The sequence below is a fragment of the Elgaria multicarinata genome, chromosome 22 (assembly GCF_023053635.1).
Source record: "Elgaria multicarinata webbii isolate HBS135686 ecotype San Diego chromosome 22, rElgMul1.1.pri, whole genome shotgun sequence".
In the NCBI taxonomy this organism is placed as follows: domain Eukaryota; kingdom Metazoa; phylum Chordata; class Lepidosauria; order Squamata; family Anguidae; genus Elgaria; species Elgaria multicarinata.
In genome coordinates, this window is record NC_086192.1 from 9679521 (window position 1) to 9696787 (window position 17267).

A 17267-nucleotide genomic window follows, 5' to 3' on the forward strand; every position below is an offset into this window, starting at 1 on the left:
AGAGTGACTGATCACGTATTGGGTGGGAATGGCTCTGTCTTCCATCTTGAGGAAAATACGTTGTGCTGGCAAGATTAGCGTGGGAATGGAATATTCTCCATACTGCAGACGATATTAAAGATAGGACAAGCTAAGAGAGGACAGGAGCGAAAGGAGATGACGCGCGTAGCTGCTGAACAAAAGACCTATCAGTTTCACAACAATTGTTTTTATCATGGTTTCCATCAAAGAGTCTTGGGAAATGTAGTTCTGTGGTGGGGCGTTGAGGCCTTCATCCATGGCCTCCTTGTTTGGGAGTCACATCAGTTAAAAAGGCTCGAAAGAGGCTTGCACTTGTAGAGTAGAGATCTGTTCCAACGTGCCCATTTATCAGGGCCATCTCAGGACATCTTGTTGCCTGAGGCAAAGATGGCGCCCTCCGGTATTCCATGTACCAAAGCCAACCGGCTTGGCCATGGTTGATGAGTGGCTGATTACTTACATGCTGCTTAATATAATAAAATCTCTATGCGGTTTACGTACAGATATTAAAAACCACTATTTAAAATGCACGATTAAAAGCAATTTCATCTGCGATAGCAATAACAAGCAATGCAGAGAACAGCAAAACGGAGCAACATGTGATTAAGTACGATTAATTACCAGCCAGAGAAAGCCTGAGTGAGCAAGTGTATTTTCTGGATGTGTTTAAAGCCTACCGCTTTTACAGTCTGTTGCGTATCCAGGTCCTGAGTTGTTTAAGGCTTTGTGTGTCAAGAACATAACCCTGAACGTGGCTCAGTGGCTGGTTGGGGCATGCTGGGAGTTGCACACTTTTTTTGTGAACCGCCCAGAGAGCTTCGGCTATTGGGCGGTATAGAAATGCAATAAATAAATAAATAAATAAACATGCATAGGATTGCACCCTTGTTGTATCAGAACTTTCTGTAGGACAGAGAACCAAGCTAGAAGCTTATGCCACAATAGAACTTTTATTGATGACACCAATTTTTGTAATCCCTGGTTCTTGAATGTGTATTTTGGTGCCCCCAAGAGTTCTTCTCTGGCTCAGATTTTAACGGGAAGAAGGTCAATCCCTCTCTTCCTGCAGACGTCAATAGTACTGGGAAAACTCCATTTCCCAGGCACCTGGCTTGGAGAAGTGGCAGAGAGGGTCCTATTTCCCACTCCTGTTGGTGGAACAACGTTAAGTAAGGTCGGGGTCTGCAAAGGTTCAGAGATTAGAACCTGTTTTGGCTTGTTACTGTGGTCAAAATGAGCTGGGCTATTTTTTTCTCTGGGGGCAGGATATAGTTCAGTTGTGTTTTTAGCACAGTTATGAGAGGCGTTGTGCACCCTTAAAACCTTTAAAGTAGGGGTAGATGAGAAATTGCTTCGCATTTTAATACGAACTCATCTAATTTTGCGTTTTTGACCCAATCTCAGTTACCCTTCAGAATCCGCGCTTCTCCAAATTTCACGGTGGAGTTCTCCCGGCAGAAAAATGTGCGCAAAAACGTGTATATTAGGGGGAAGACTTCACAAAAGTGCGCAAGTCAGTTAAAATAATGTTAAAAATGCATTATATTAGGGAAATTGCTTGAAAAATTGTATGCAAAAATGCATGCACTTTTTTTAAAAAAAAATCAGAGTTCAAGGTTGGAAAATTCTCAAAGTTTGGGACAAACCAATGAGACAAATAAAAAACAGAGAACTTAAAGTGGACGTATTTGTCCATCCACACTTTAAAGGTTCTACAGGGCTCTTTATTGCAACCCGCTGACTTAGCTTCCCTTCCAGAATGGAATTAAGATGTTGGTTCCACAGGTTCTGGGAGACAGGGAAGAGCAGAACTGCTTTGCATCGCCACCGTTTTTTGCCCGCCGCCTTCTGTAGGGTAACAAGCTGTGCAGGCTCCTCTTCGTTGGTGCAACCTGGGAGGCGGCACGATGGATTGAAACCTCTTTGCTTGCTTCTTTAAGGAGATGCTCCAGGAGAAGAGCCTGTCTGAAGCAGAGGACGGGTTCGCAGCCCCCCAGCCCCCCGGCCATGCCGAAACCACAGCCAGCTCCCCGGTTCTCGGTGTCGCAGGAGTCAGCAGCACGCCTCTGAACAGTCCACAGGTTCCGGATCCAGAGCAGGTATGGATCTTGTTTGTTTGTTTGTTCATTTATTATAGCACTTTTATACTGCCCTTTAGCCACAAGAGCCTTGTGTGGCACAGAGTGGTAAAGCAGCAGTTTCTGCAGCTGAAACTCTCCCCATGGCCTGAGTTCGATCCCAGCGGAAGCTGGTTTCAGGCAGCCGGCTCGGGTCGACTCAGCCTTCCATCCTCCCGAGGTCGGTAAAATGAGTTAGCTGGGGGAAAGGTAATCACGGCCGGGGAAGGCAACGGCAAACCACCCCACTATAAGGCCTGCCAAGAAAACGTCAGTGAAAGCTGGCGTCCCTCCAAGAGTCACTAATGACTCAGTGCTTGCACGAGAGGTTCCTTTCCTTCCTTTAGCCACAAAAGGCTCTCAAGGCGGCTTACAAACACAATTCTTAAGGCAGTCCCTGCCCACAGGCTTGCAGTCTAAAAAACATGACACAAAAGGAAAGGGGATTGGGAGGGAGGAGGAAAAAGAAGCAGCGAATTTAGGCACTAGATAAATTAGTTGCAAAGTTCAGCAGCTGCTTCCATTCCCACTCATAGCTTCATACAGATCAAGGGAGGGATGCCTGACTGTCATTTCCTTTGCTTCTGATGGCCTCAGTAGTAAAAGTTAGTAGCAAGAGGGAGGGGAATCTCAGCTGGAGCTGGACCGAGGCACGATGGAGAGGGGCCTGGCTTCAACTTCCTTTTCCTGTGATGGTCTCAGCACAAGCCTGTTCAAACTGGAGTAATACCATCTAAGCTGGGGGAGAGACAGCGTAAGGATCATGGGTCATACTTGCACATTCCCCAGGGCAATTATTTTGCAACTCATCTGCAGACTGGTAATTTGGAGGCAGGGGAAGGATGCTTTTCTGGATAAGGGAGGAGTGATTTTTCTGGGAGGAAACTTCGTTAGGTCAAGTTTGTCGCTGGAGAGAAGGGAAGTTCGTAGCTGAGTGGTAGAGCAGTTAAAAGGATCCAGCAGCAAGTAATGGGAAGAAATAATTTGACTTGGTAAAAGGCAGCTTCCTGTGTACTAGATCCCAAGGTCTAGCTGATCATTTTCAAGTCATTCCGTTGCACAAATAAGAGCGGAGCTTCTCTGGGGTAGAGCCCCTGCTCTGTATGAGGAAAGTCCCGAGTTCAATTTCCGGCTTCTCCACTTAAAGCAGGACCCCATGTCACAGGTGATGGGAAACCCCTTCTCTGCTTGACACTGGCGTGCATCACTGGTAGTTGGAGCAGATAATTCTGTAGCAAACAGACAAATAGTTTGAGAAGGGAAAAGGCCGCTTTTTAAGTTCCAGAAGCATTCTGGGACCTACCTGGTCTTAACCCAGAGCTCTGTGTATGATGTACTTCGACATTTCATTTTCATTTATTTTATTTCTATACCGCCCAATAGCCAAAGCTGTCTGTGCGGTTTACAAAAATGACCAAACGTGATATAAAAACTTTAATGTACAGAATCTAAAGACCATTCAAAACAACGGCAATGAGATACCAGAACACGGTAAACCACGGACCTTAAAATCCTATCAAATTCCTGGGAGTAGAAGGCAATTTTAAGCTGGTGCTGAAAAGATGACAATGTTGCCGCCAGGCAGAGCTCAGGGCCTGTAATTTGCACAAATCTCGCCATGATTTCCGCAAAACGCTTAGAGATTTGCGCCAATTGCAGATCCTTTCCCCCCAAAACGCGCAAAATTCCCGGAAAATCCGCAAACTGGCAGATCAAGTTGGGCACCGCACCAAAACAAAGTCCAGAGGGCTCAGCCTAGGAAAACACGTCAAACTCCTTCTCCGAATGGATTTCTCTGACATCCCTAACTACAACTCCCAGAATGCCTGCTCTTTGGCGATGCTGCCTGGGGCTTATGGGAGTTGGAGTCCAAAATATCTGGAGAGCATCTAGTTCAAGAAGAGTCATCACACTGTCTTCCAGTGTATAAAAGAACGAAGCATGTCTCTAATTTAAATTCAGAAGTTTGGCAACGTTTGACTTCACGCCTGTGCCATCTTCCTTATCCTTTTTTTCTTTTTTAATCTTGCTTGCGAGAGGAACCCAGTTTTGACCACACGGTAGTTTTATGTGCCAAATTATTTCAATAGCAATATGATTTCTTTTTAAAAAACAACAACACAAGAGGGTTATAGATCCTGCCCTTTTTTTATACAATAATTAAATATAATTATGCACCTTTATGCCAAAACAGGGGTTGTGGTTGTAAATTACCTTGCAAATCCACCCTGCTTTCTGATTGGCTAAATCTATTTAGCAAGTGTGTTTTTATAAAGTGCTGACAACTTTCTGGTATCAGAATTATAACCAGTCGTATAATAAGGAAACTGAGATGTGAAAGTGGGACCTGGCTGCATCGGCTGTTGAATTTTTTTAAAAAAAACCAGTTCTGTTATAAACACAACATGCATTTAAGTATTAACAATTACGCCCCAGGCCTTAAAGCTCATTCTTTTTCCTCTGTTTGCTCCGATGATTGATAGCTGATCGGGGTGGGGTGGGGTGGAGAGAGACGCAAAGACAAATTGCTAGCAGAAAGGGGAGGAGAATATCGTGAAAAGCCTACGAAAATTTGTCTTGAAGTGGAATACAAACCAGCAGCCATTAAACTGGAAAATGTAGATTTAAGGGGAGTTGATTTAAGTAGCTGATTAGATCTGAATAAATCAGATGGTTTAGTGAGCCAGGAACTTTGGATGTGGCCTCAGGCAAGCCACTATTCTCTCATCCTCAGTCTTCCCACCTGCAATATGGGAAGAATGTTTATTTTGAACTTAAGGCAAATATGTACCCCACCCTTCATAATATTTATGCCTGACTTTAAAAGTATCCTGTAGTCCAAGGGGGCAGGCAGAAGGTAAATTGAGGTCTAGTGGTACATCTCTGAGTCTCACAAATTAGACTGCTGAAATCAAGGAACCTTCGAGAGGAAACAGGAGGCGATTTCTGTGTGTGAACTGACTTCTATGCAAGCTGAACTTCTGTATTGAAAACAGATTAACTATTTTGCACCTGGTGGATCTCTAGAATTTTAATGAAAAAGCCAGTAGATCCCACAAACCTACAGTATGCCCACTCCTGGCATTACCCGTTGCTGACCTAAAAAGTTAGTCCTGTGAACATTTGAAATGTGCTTCATAAATGTAAAAGTTGATGGCGGCAACGGTATTAAATACACATTCGTCTATTGAGCCACTTCAGCCAGGGTTGCAATCAGGGGAGGCAGGTGGCTCTGGTTCTGGTGGGGCTGTAATTCCATTCTGGGTTTTAGTCAGAAGCGGCCAGAACTCTAAAGGAGCTGCCCAAGGTGTCGGAGCCTATTCCCAAAATGGGTTCAGCACCTTGGATACCTTCTTTAAAATTCTGGCTGGTTCTGACCGAAACCCAGAATGGAATCACGTCTCTTCCAAAATCAGTGCTACCAGCCACCACTGGCTACACATTTAAATTGAGATCTAAGCTCCATTGACCATAGTTGGACTTAATTTAGAGTAAACATGTATATTCAACTTTCTCTATCCTGGTGTCCTCCAGACGGACTACATCTCCCATAATCCACAGCCAGCCATCTTAGCTGTGAATGATGGGGGGCTGTAGTCCAATACATCTGGAGGGCAGAGGGGAGACGCACACATCAATAGGAACCGCAGTGGTGAAATAAACATTGCATCTTGACGTGACGTAAACAGGCTGTTTGTCTCCAGTGAAGCAATTTTGGTTACTTCCCTTGGCTGTTAGCAATGCCAACTGGCAATTTCAGGGACCGTTACCCTCTACCTGTCCCCCACCCCACATAGCTGTAAGTTTTACTTGCCTTCTTCAGTGTACATTTCTTCGGCTGCCTAACGTTTTATTTTTGCCGTTTGTTGACTTGCCGAAGACCATCGAGAACATCAAGGTCTACTTGCACGAGAAAGAGCTATGGAAGAAATTTCACGAAGCTGGCACTGAAATGATAATCACGAAAGCTGGGAGGTACGTTTTAAAATCCTGCTGCATTCACACAAACCTTTCAGAAACATTGTTTTTTAAAAATTACTAAGTTCTTGTATATCCTGCCTTCCTTCTTTCCACTGAGGAACTCAAGGTTGGATACATAGGGAATCCCAAGGAGGGATGGACAGATGGTTTATTTTTATTTTTGTGGGGATTTTGAGGTCAAGGTCATTCCGTCCCATTCCTGCACCTAATTGTGATTCTTTAAATTTAAGAATCACATTTTCTATTTGCATTTTCCCTAATGTACGTATCTCCTCAAGTACTTTACATTGCTGAAATGCTGACTTGTGAATACTTTTCTCAAATATATATACTTCATGTGTACTTTCCCTTTTACATGAGTTTTCCTTGAGGCGAGCTGTGTTGTAAGGCATGCGGAAATGCAGATTTCGGAATGCAATTCCGCCTCAGTTTGTGTAAAGGCTCGGGAGGTGCGAATCGGGTAACTCCATTTTAAGAAAACCCTGCAGGAGCCGAATTCTGACCCATCCCTAGCCCCAAGCCATCTCTCTTACACGCTAAGTCAAGAACTTAGCCGATCAGGGGCAGAGATGGGCGAAATCTACTCTACCGTGAGGGTGGAGCTAGGGCAGAATTTGCTGAGACAGAAATGGTGGCAGGATGGAACTGATGGTTTGTGGGCAGAGCCTGACAGAATTTGGAGATTTACTGGCTTTTCAGAACTACCGCCCCTCCTCTGGATGCTGGTTTCCTGAAATACAACGGGTTTACTGTACAGAACAATTAAATGTTCCGGTGATTCATGGAGTCCCAAGATAATGATGTTCCCCTTTGGTTTGGAGGCAAGGAAGACACAATAGTGACTTTGTGTGTGTGTGTGAGTGTGTGCGCGCGCACACAGACACAGTCTCTGCCTTCAGAAAACTTGCAAGCCTGATCAAAATTCTGTCTTCTCCTCTCAAAACCCTCAGATGTTTGAGCTGAGGAGGCTCCTCTAAATTCTCACTAGATACGTCTCTTGGCAAAGCATGGCATACCCACTGTATATCGGTGTCCTATAGACAGCCAGTGTGGGAGAGTGATTACAGTATCATACTAGGATTGGGAAGATCCCAATTCAGATCTGTGCGGAGGCTCATAGAGCCTCTATCTGTGTCAGTCTAACCTACCTCGCAGGGTTGTTGTGAGAATGAAAGTGGGGCGGAGGAAGAGAAGTGTATGCTACCTTGAACTCCTTGGAGGAAAGCTGGAACTTTTGACCTTGGTGGACGTTCTAGACAGAATCCAACTAAAGTCCTAGTTAGAGTAAACCCATTGAAATGAATGAGACTTAAGTTAGTCATGACTAACGTAGAGTAAACTCATTGAAATGAATGGGACTTTAGTTGTGACTAACGTAGAGTAAACCCATTGAAATGAATGGGACTTAAGTTAGTCATGACTAACATAGAGCAAACCCATTGAAATGAATGGGATTGAAGTTAGTCATGACTAAGGTTGAGTAGGCCCATTGAACTGAATGGGGCCTAAGTTAGTCATGACTAACTTAGAGTAGGTCCATTGAACTGAATAGGGCTTAAGTTTGTCATGTCTAACTTAGAGTAGACCCGTTGAACTGAATGGGACTTAAGTTAGCCATGACTAAGTTGTCCCATTCATTTCAATAGGTCTACTCCAAATAGGAATTTAATTGGATTCTACCCCCTTGGTTCCCCTCTCATTTTGTGTTTAGCGAACTGATGATTTGTGCAAGAGAAGAGCGTACTCAGCTGATTTTAAAGATCATGGCGTGATATGAGGGAGGACTTGTGCTTAGCATAAAATACGGTCCCAACAGCAATTGGCCAAATCACGATGCCTTTGAAAAACACATTATTCTCTCCCACCCACCCCCATTTGAACGTGGCAGAAGGAGACCACCAGATCTATAAATTACCAAGAATTTATCGCTAGCATCTACTTACTACAATTCATTACTCCCTCTTCATCCAATCTGTGGGAGACATCGAAAAAGCCGAGCAAGCTCCATGCTGCAACTGGCATGGCGTCGTTGCCAAGTGCGCGTGATTTATAAAGTGGAAACATCTTTAAAATGCACTCGCTATCTTTTCAGCGTTTGGCTGTTTTTGTTACGGCAGGAGGGGAAAGGGAGATTATTTCATATTAACAGGATCATCAGAAGATAACACTTTAAAAAAGTTTATGTTAACCAAGTTCCCTGAACTTTGCATAAAATGGCCTGACTCCTTCGTGGATAAAATATGGTGTGTAGAAGTAAACAAGGATTTGAACATTGCAGGGGATAAATCTGTGTGTTCTTTAGTTCCAGGATTTTATTATGACTTTATTTTGGCATCCAGAAAACATTTATTTGTATTTTTTTTAAATTTATTTGTAAAATATGCATTAGATTTCTTTGGCTTCCTGCAGGCACCAGTCTGGGGAATGTTTGAAAGTGGATCTGGACTAGATGGGCTGTTGGTGTGATGCACCAAGATTACCAGCGCCCACTTGTGTGCGCCTCCTTGCGAATTCATTCATTCATTTCCTTTATCACATTTCTGTCCCGACCCACAGCCGAATCTCTCTGGGTGGTTCACAAAAATCAAAAAAACGTTGAAATGTATTATATAACGTATAAAAGCTAGTTATGCTAGGACGTGAAAACAAATAACGCGCACATCAGTAAACACACATCTAAAAGCAACTGTGAGCAGTCGAAGACAATCCAGGACCAGATTAATAAACTTGCTATATGCTGCCAAACGCCTGAGAGAAGAGGACAGTTTTAACCTGGCGCCAGGAAAATAACAGTGTTGGCATCAGGCGGGCCTCATCGGGGAGATCATTACATAATTAGGGGGCCACCACGAACAAGGCGCTGTTCCTTGCTGCTGCCCTTTGAGCTTCCCTCAGAGGAGGTACCCGGATGCAGAGCATAGTGTTTGGGTCAATTCATGGTGGGAGAAAGGTTCCACTTTATTGCACGCTCACTGTATTCCCCAAGTTATTGCACATTCACAACTTCGCTCCAAAACAAGAATTGAGCACTTATTATGAAAATCATACGGATACTACTGGAATCAGCCTCTCTCTGTGATGACCAAATCCTGCGATGATTGTGGCATCATGTCATTCTGACACCGGACATGGAGAGTTTCCTTTCCGACGGCTGCCACATCCCAGAAACAATGGTCCTGGCTCCGGAACTCTTAATGCGGAGTCCCAGAATGAAGCACTGTCCGGTGCAGGGTATAAGAGCCATCATATTTCTAGATCATGATTTCCAGGTGCTGTTTCCTGTTGACCCTGTTCAGACGACATGCTAAACCACAGCGGTTAAGCATCTTGAGCTAAACATTGTGGCTTGGCGTGTTGTGTGAACCATTCCTAACCATGGTTGGCTACATAACCACGGCTTAAACACCCTCACTAACCATTTGCTGCAAATAACCCCTCTGTGTCACACCTTGGAGTGTTCCAGCTAGGGATGGAATATTTAGTTGATTAATTGGTTAGATTAATCAACTTTAAAAAAAAGAAAAACAACTTTTGATTGATTGAGAGTTCCCCCCCCCCCCCAATCACTTGCTACCTGTTCCTTTTAACTGGAGACTGAACGTGAGACCTTTCGTATGCGAAACAGGGCTCAACCACTAAGCTATTGGCCTACCCCTGAATTTAAAGACTCACAGCTCCTTCTCTTAAGTGGTACACTAGCTCTTTTCGGGGTGGTGAGGCCCCAAAATTACAGGAGCAAGATCTGTGCTGTTATAAAGGTGCGTGCAAAAACAAAACGCTGACATCAGGGTATGGAGACTGTTATCTGGCGTTTCCCTCCACCTTGCACTGTTGGTGGGCTAAAGTCGGTAGGATTACTTCTCCCGATGGCTAGGTCCTCTCTTACAATATCCGTTAAGACATCTTGCTTTAAGAGACAGTCCCTCAATGCTGAGGATAACACCGGCCCCGTCTTTTATGGGAGCAATTAAGATTGGTTATGAAGCAGAGCGTCGTCGTAAACCCTAATCCCACTTCTACAATATTTATAGGGTCCTTTTCGAGATTTACCTTTGAATAAATGGGAATCTAATTTTAGCTCTGTTATGGTTTGAGCTTCATCCTAGAGGGGGAAAGATATTTTTTTTGTTGGACGTGGGGAGGTTGGCCATTTTGGATGATGCTTTGGGGGAATTGAAAATCAGCCGAAGTCATCTTCTTTCATGAGGGTAATGGAATCAAAATCTTTGTTTGAACCTCCCATGTGAGGGTATGGGTTAACTGTCTTTCCAGTTGGTGTGAGAGAGAATGTTTTAAATAAAAGCTAAATGAGATGGCTACCCATATATATATATATATATATATATATATATATATATATGGTTCCCAAATATAAAAATCCCCTAGCCTGCATAACCTCATGGCTCTGCCACCAGATAAATCTCTTCCTTCTATCCTCAAGGCCATGAGTTCAAGGTTGCTTGTGTTTGGGTGAGAGTAGATTTGGGGCTGAAAAATGAACTAGCGATGAGAACTCCGATTGAACCTGTAGTTGTTTGTTATTCTGGGGTAAAGGATCTGGACTGCGCTAATCCCACACTTCAAAGGGGACAACCCTTTCTTTGTATATAGAACGTCCTGGCGGCGTGGCGTGGGTGATAAGGGAACTCGGGGATGGAAGACCCTGGATGCTGGGAAAAAGGGACCTTGGTGGGAAATGCTTTGATCTCTCCCAAGCATTTTCTGAAGGCCAAATTCTTTTTCTCCCCTTCTTCTTTTTTAAAAGTGATTTTTAAAGGCCGAAGCTTGTACATGATAGATTGTGTATATTCTGTGCTTTTAAGTGGATGGGAGGCGGAAGGCAACTTGAATCCTCCATCAAGCGAAGCTGAACTCTGCGTTGTGCAAATGCAGCCAACTTCTGAGCAAAGCCCTGCCCTACCGAATAACCTGCTCAGTTTCCCTTCTGGCTTTCGGGATCCCTCCCAACTTGTCCTTGCCATTTCAAGCCCAGCTTTGAGGATCTCTTCTCGATCCTCCCAGAGTGCAGGACACGGAATAGGGCTCAAGTTAAAGAAAGCCAGATTCCAGCTGGAGATCAGGAAAAACTTCCTGACTGTTAGAGCAGTACGACAATGTAACCAGTGACCTAGGGAGGTTTTGGGCTCTCCCACACTAGAGGCCTTCAAGAGGCAGCTGGACAACCATCTGTCAGGGATGCTTTAGGGTGGATTCCTGCATTGAGCAGGGGGTTGGACTGGATGGCCTTATAGGCCCCTACCAACTCTACTATTCTATGATTCTATGTCATAAGAACATAAGGTGAGCCGTGCTGGATTAGACCAAGGGTCCATCTAGTCCAGCACTCTGTTCACACAGTGGCCAACCAGCTGTCGACAATGGAACCAGTGACCTAGGGAGGTGGTGGGCTCTCCCACACTAGAGGCCTTCAAGAGGCAGCTGGACATCCATCTGTCAGGGATGCTTTAGGGTGGATTCCTGCATTGAGCAGGGGGTTGGACACGATGGCCTTGTAGGCCCCCTCCAACTCTGCTATTCTATGATTCTATGCCCTTGTTTATTTGTTTGCTTTTGATGTGCACTTCACCTTTCCACCAATAAAAATGGCGGCATACAATCACAAATAAAACTTGATGGAAATAATAATACAGCGAATGCATTAAAAGCACAACAGTAGTACCGGAATAAAAAACAGCATCCACTCCAACAGATGTGCTCCCATGGCAAAGGGCAGGTTGAATAAAAAGGACTTTGCCTGCCAGCGAAACCCTCTCTTGGGAAGGAGTTCCACAGCCCTGCCCAAGACGAGCCAGAATTCCTTCTAGCTAGCCCAAATGGGCCAATGCATTCCTTCCCCGTCATTACTCAGTGATTCAAAAGCCAATCCATCTCTGCATGGACATTTTGGCTTTTGGGGCTTTGCGTCAATAACTGCTAAACACGTCCAGGAACTGTGGGACTACTACAAGAATTTTTATTTTTTTTAAAAAAAGAAAGCCGATTAAATAAATAGAAAACCCCTAAGTGGTTTCTCCTCTAACAGTTCATTTAAAAGCCATTTGTGACTATCCAAATGTGTCCGGGACAAACTGAATGGAGAAGGGATCACTTCATTATCGGAGCAAATAAGTCACTCACACTTCATCGCTTAGCTATTTTAACCCCGGCCTTTTCTCCCTCCTCTTCTGGCTTTCTTTGTACTTGGCCACCAGCAGAGAGCTCCGTTTCGCACAGGGGCTGCCAGAGCGAGCCGACTGCGTGGAAAGACAGCCCAGAAACCGCAGCGTTGTGTCCATGGCTGGGAACTCTTCTCAAGATCAATGGCTCTTGCGGAATGGGTCCAGGCCTGTCTGCTAAAGCGGAGACCAGTCTCACAGTCATAATTTCCCCCTTCCTCCAAAACAAATCTCTCTCCTTAGAGATCTGTGGCCGTTCCCTAGAAACCAGTCTTCCCCAACGTGCAGTCCTCTGGACCTAATTGAATGGGATTTATGGGAGTTGTAGTCCAACGCATCTGGAGACGGTCGCCCTGACGTTTAGCTGCTGTTTCCCCCCCTGGCCCCATTCTAAAAGGTTGTAATGCCTCTCCTAAGGCAAAGTTACTGGCGGTAAGAGCTTTAAGCCAAAGTATGCTGGCATTTGGGGCTCCACCCCTTTGCCTTTAGCCATGCCCATTTCCCCTTCAGCCCTGCCCACCACTGGAACGTGGCCCCTGAAAGGCAATTCAGCCCCCAGGCTGGAAGAAGTTCTGTACCCCTGAGCTATAATATACTAGGATTATTATTATTATTTTGTATTTTAGCGCCACCCCTGTTGATTTTTGCCACGCCCACAAATGGGATGCGGCTCCCAAGAGCTTCTTGGCTCGAGGGCTGGAAGGAATCTCCCACCTCTGCCCTAAACGATAGTACGTGGGTTCCCTCAGGTGGTTGTGTGAACACGTGGACTGCACCAACTGGGAGCCTTAAACAGGATTCAGACTTCTGACTTTGAAATGCAGATGAAGCCTTTGTTCAGCTTTTTCATTTCTTTGTGTATCCTTCATTCTTTTGGGCTAAACATCAGAAGAGCTCTGCTGGATCAGACCGAGGGTCCATCTAGTCCAGCACTCTGTTCACACAGTGGCTAACCAGCTGTCGACCAGTGACTCACAAAGCAGGACATGGTGCAACAGCACCCTCCTGCCCATGTTCCCCAGCAACTGGTGTACATAGGCATATGGCCTCAAATACTGGAGGTAGCACTTAGCCATTAGGACTAGCAGCCATTGATAGCCTTCTCCTCCTCCAGGAATTTATCCAACCCCCCCCCCCTTTAAAGCCATCCAAATGGGTGGCCATCACCACGTCTTGTGGCAGTGAATTCCATAGTTCAACTCTGTGCTGTGTTTGATCTGTCCTGAGTCTCCTACCCATCATGGATGACCCCATTAGTATTTTGAGAGAGGGAGAAAAATGTCTCCCTGTCCACATTCTCCACACCATGCATAATTTTGCACATCTCTACAGCTGGTGCTGTATTTATTTATTTTTGGAATAATTTATATACCCCATTCCAACAAAAAAAAGTTGTTGTAGTGCCTGCTTGCGAACGCTTCTGATGTTTTCCGTTCAAATACCATCCATGCTATGAACCCAATAAAGTGCCCTTAGACAAGCAAGCAACTTTCAGGCTGCAATCCGTTACACACTTCCCTGGGAGTAAGTCCCAATGATTTCAGCGCCGCTTACACCTGCCTTGGCGTGCACTGTTGGCCTCACTCCACCCCACCCCGCAACTTGCAATATGGGGAGAACTGGGATGAGCTAACTCAGAAGGTTGTTGTACTAGTTATTGTGATAATACTTAGATAAATGCAATAAAATAAATAAGAAACAAGTAAGTATAGAGGTGTACGAAATTATGCACGATGTGCAGAGAGCGCATAGGAACATTCTCTCTCACTCTCTCCCATAATACTAGAACCCGGGGTCATCCCATGAAACCGAATGGTGGGAGATTCAGGACAGATCAAAGGAAGGGCTTCTTTACACAGCGCAGGGTTAAACTATTGGATTTGCTCCTACCGGATGTAGTGGTGGCAGCCAAGTTGGACGGATTTAAAAGGGGATCCGGCGAATTCGTGGCGGTTAAGGCCACCCATCATGATGGCTATATGCTACCCCAAGGATCAGAGGGAGTATGTCGCCGAGCACCACGTGTCCTGTTTGTGGACTTCCCTTTGGGGCATTCGGTTCTTGACTGTGAGAACAGAATGCTGGGCTATTCAGACCCTTTTACCAGGCCTGGCGTCAACGTTCGGCATGGTGAGGCACCGACCGATGGCCCATCCTCCATCAGGGGCCCGTTGACGAGCGCCCCCCGGACCTTCTCCCCTACTTCACCGTTGCAACCTGCTTGCTCACCTTCCTCTCGCTCTGGCCTACGTGCTCCCTAGCTCTCTGCCTGTTGACCGAGCAAGTGGGAGCCATGAAGAGGATGACGAGGAGAAGCAAGAGCAGTTGGGGACAAGGACAATGGGTGTCTTGCACAAGACCCCTCAAAAACTGGAACTGGCACCATCTTCTTAAAAACATAACCCCCAAGCTGGCCACCAGCAGCTCAATGGAGACTGAGCATTCTCAGTATCCACAGAATGTTGAGTGTCAATTGGAAAAGAAAAACAGAGCGTGCTTCATCTCCTAGCAGGCCATGGCTGGCTGGAACCCTGAACAGGAGCACTTCAGAGGGTGATGATGCACTGGAACCAGCTGTTGTTTTGTGAAAGCCCTGTTTCGCCTTGATCCATCATGTTTCATACATGCAAGTCATTTTTTTTTTTTACATCAGTAAGATTTCATAAGGGGGGGGGGCTTTTCTGGGATTAACCCAAGTCTTTGGTGCCAGTTTTTCAGAAACATCCATCTGTGTGCCATCACTTAGAAAATGATGTCAGCTCCGTTTTGCGCAACTAGTCTCTGGCATTGCTGAATGGCTTTTAAGAAGCGTTTCTTCCTCTTTCAGCTTGTATTTTTAGGATGTTCCCTTAATTCGTTTTCATCTTAATGGTTTTATGTGTGTGTCCCTTGCAAGCTGCTTGGAGTTTTTATGAGTAATACATAATTAGGTAGAGCTGAGGTGGGCAGAAAGAAGATCTCTGGATGTTTTGGACTTCGTCTCCCAGCATTGCTAACCATTGGCACTGCTGGCAGAGGCTTCTGGGAGTTGAAGTCCAAAACTTCTGGAGAATGACCTTCTGCCCACCCATGAGGTCGGGCATCTGATCCTAAATCTGTCCCACCACAGAGCTCAGTATTGGTGTCGTATTTTTGTAGCCAAATGCATCAAGACAACTGGACTTGGATATATGGTCCCGAAGTTACAACAGGTTACCGACTTCTAATATTTTTGTGTGTGAAAGATGTTCTAGCTCAGCCTTCCTCAACCTGAGGCGCTCCAGATGTGTTGGACTGCATCTCCCAGAATGCTGGCTGGGGCATTCTGGGAGTTGTAGTCCAACACATCTGGAGCGCCTCAGGTTGAGGAAGGCTGTAATCTAGCTGGAAAACCCAAAGGGTAGGCTGACCACAGAAGACCAAATTTGGCCTAGCCCTACCCTTGAATTTACCCGGGAGAGGATCGTCAACTTAACAGTCTTCCAGAATTTAAGAAAGCCATAAAGACTGATCTCTTCCGGCAGGCCTACCCAGCTGAATTTTAAGATGCCTTTTTTAAAGGCGTGCTGCTTTTAACGATGCACTGGTTTTAAACATTTGAATTAGTTGTATGTATTTTATGGTGTTTTTAATTGTGTTGTATCCTGCCTCGATCCAGAGGGAGAGGCGGGTAACAAATAAATATATATTTTATTATTATTATTATTATTATTATTATTATTATTCAGAATCCTTTGCAGGCACACATGGGTTCTGCAGGGGTCAAATCAGCAATAGAAAGGATGTCAAGGTGTTTGCATTTATTTTTCTGCATCAAATTCAATTCCACTCCTTGCAACACTCCTATTTTTCTGTGCTGGTGGACATGGACAGTTGTGAGTTCAGTGGAGGCACGGGCCCTTCTTTGCTCTTCGTCCTCCTTTCGGATGTCAGGGGGCAGCTGGAAAGCTTTGGACTTTGGATTCTCTTCGTGCTGACATTTCAAGGGGTTGGTGCATAACAGCTGTCATCCTGCCCCACTAATGAAGAAAGATTTGGGTCTCTGGAAGGCCTAGCTCCACAAAGCCCAAATGCTTAGTTCCTAATGTTCAGGGTGGGGTTGAAGGGTTGCAGAAGAGAATGTACATGAGGCCTTGGGGGGGTTGTTTTTTTTTGGGGGGGGGTTGTTTTTTGCATGCTCATCAACACCAGTCATAGGCCAAAAGAAGCTACTTACTTCTGTGATATTTTAAAGGCAATCATGGCTTCCTCGAAAGGTGCAGGTACCCTGCCCTCTTGTCTCTAAAATAGTAGGGATGTACGAATTGTGTCAAATCTGTTGCTTACGGTGCCTTTTGTTCCATTGTCCGCTCATTGACAGAATTGGCTGTTTTCCCAATTTCCCAAATTTGCGCAGATTCACATTTGCTCAAATTTTAACTCCTGGAAATGCGAAAATCTCCCCCAAATGTGCAAAAAAACCACACCCCACAATGCACATTTTCATGCTTTAGCCTGGGGGAAAGCGCACATTTTGGTTGGTGTCTTTTTAAATTTTACATAGTTTTCTATAACTAAATTTGCGTAAAATTCTGGAAAGGAAATAAAACAGTTTGCAAGTCCGCAGAATCCATGTGACTCAGGAAAAGCTGGTTTACTGTGGAAGCCGTGGGACAAATTCATAGAAATCCAAACGTTTTGATTTGCATTGTGGATTCTCCAATATCCCCACTAAACAGAGATATAAGTTAGATGGGTTCATCTGACAAGTGGTGAATTGTCCCTCAACCTCACTAGTTTCCCTTCTGTGAAATGGGTATTTTGTTGTACTACTATGGGGTCAAATATTTGGACTGGCTTTGGAGTTCCAACCCTTCCTCTTCTTGCACTCAGATTCTTGGGTGAATTACTTGTCGTTTGACTAGACAGTTCTCCATAGAGGCCATTCTGTGAATAACCACGTCCTCTGTGGGAGCCATTTTTTGCTGGTGTTCACAGCAGTTTCTCAAATTCC

General features: G+C 45.0%; 1 protein-coding gene across 1 annotated transcript in view; it reads left to right on the forward strand.

Annotated features, from left to right (window-relative positions):
* Positions 1-1964: 1964 nt before the first annotated feature.
* The window catches only part of TBX4 (T-box transcription factor 4), a 51947-nt gene continuing 36644 nt past the window's right edge, over positions 1965-17267 (forward strand). The window contains exons 1-2 of the mRNA XM_063146496.1: positions 1965-2120; positions 6019-6113. Coding sequence (XP_063002566.1) covers positions 1965-2120; positions 6019-6113 — 251 coding nt within the window. The remainder of the gene's footprint in view (positions 2121-6018; positions 6114-17267) is intronic.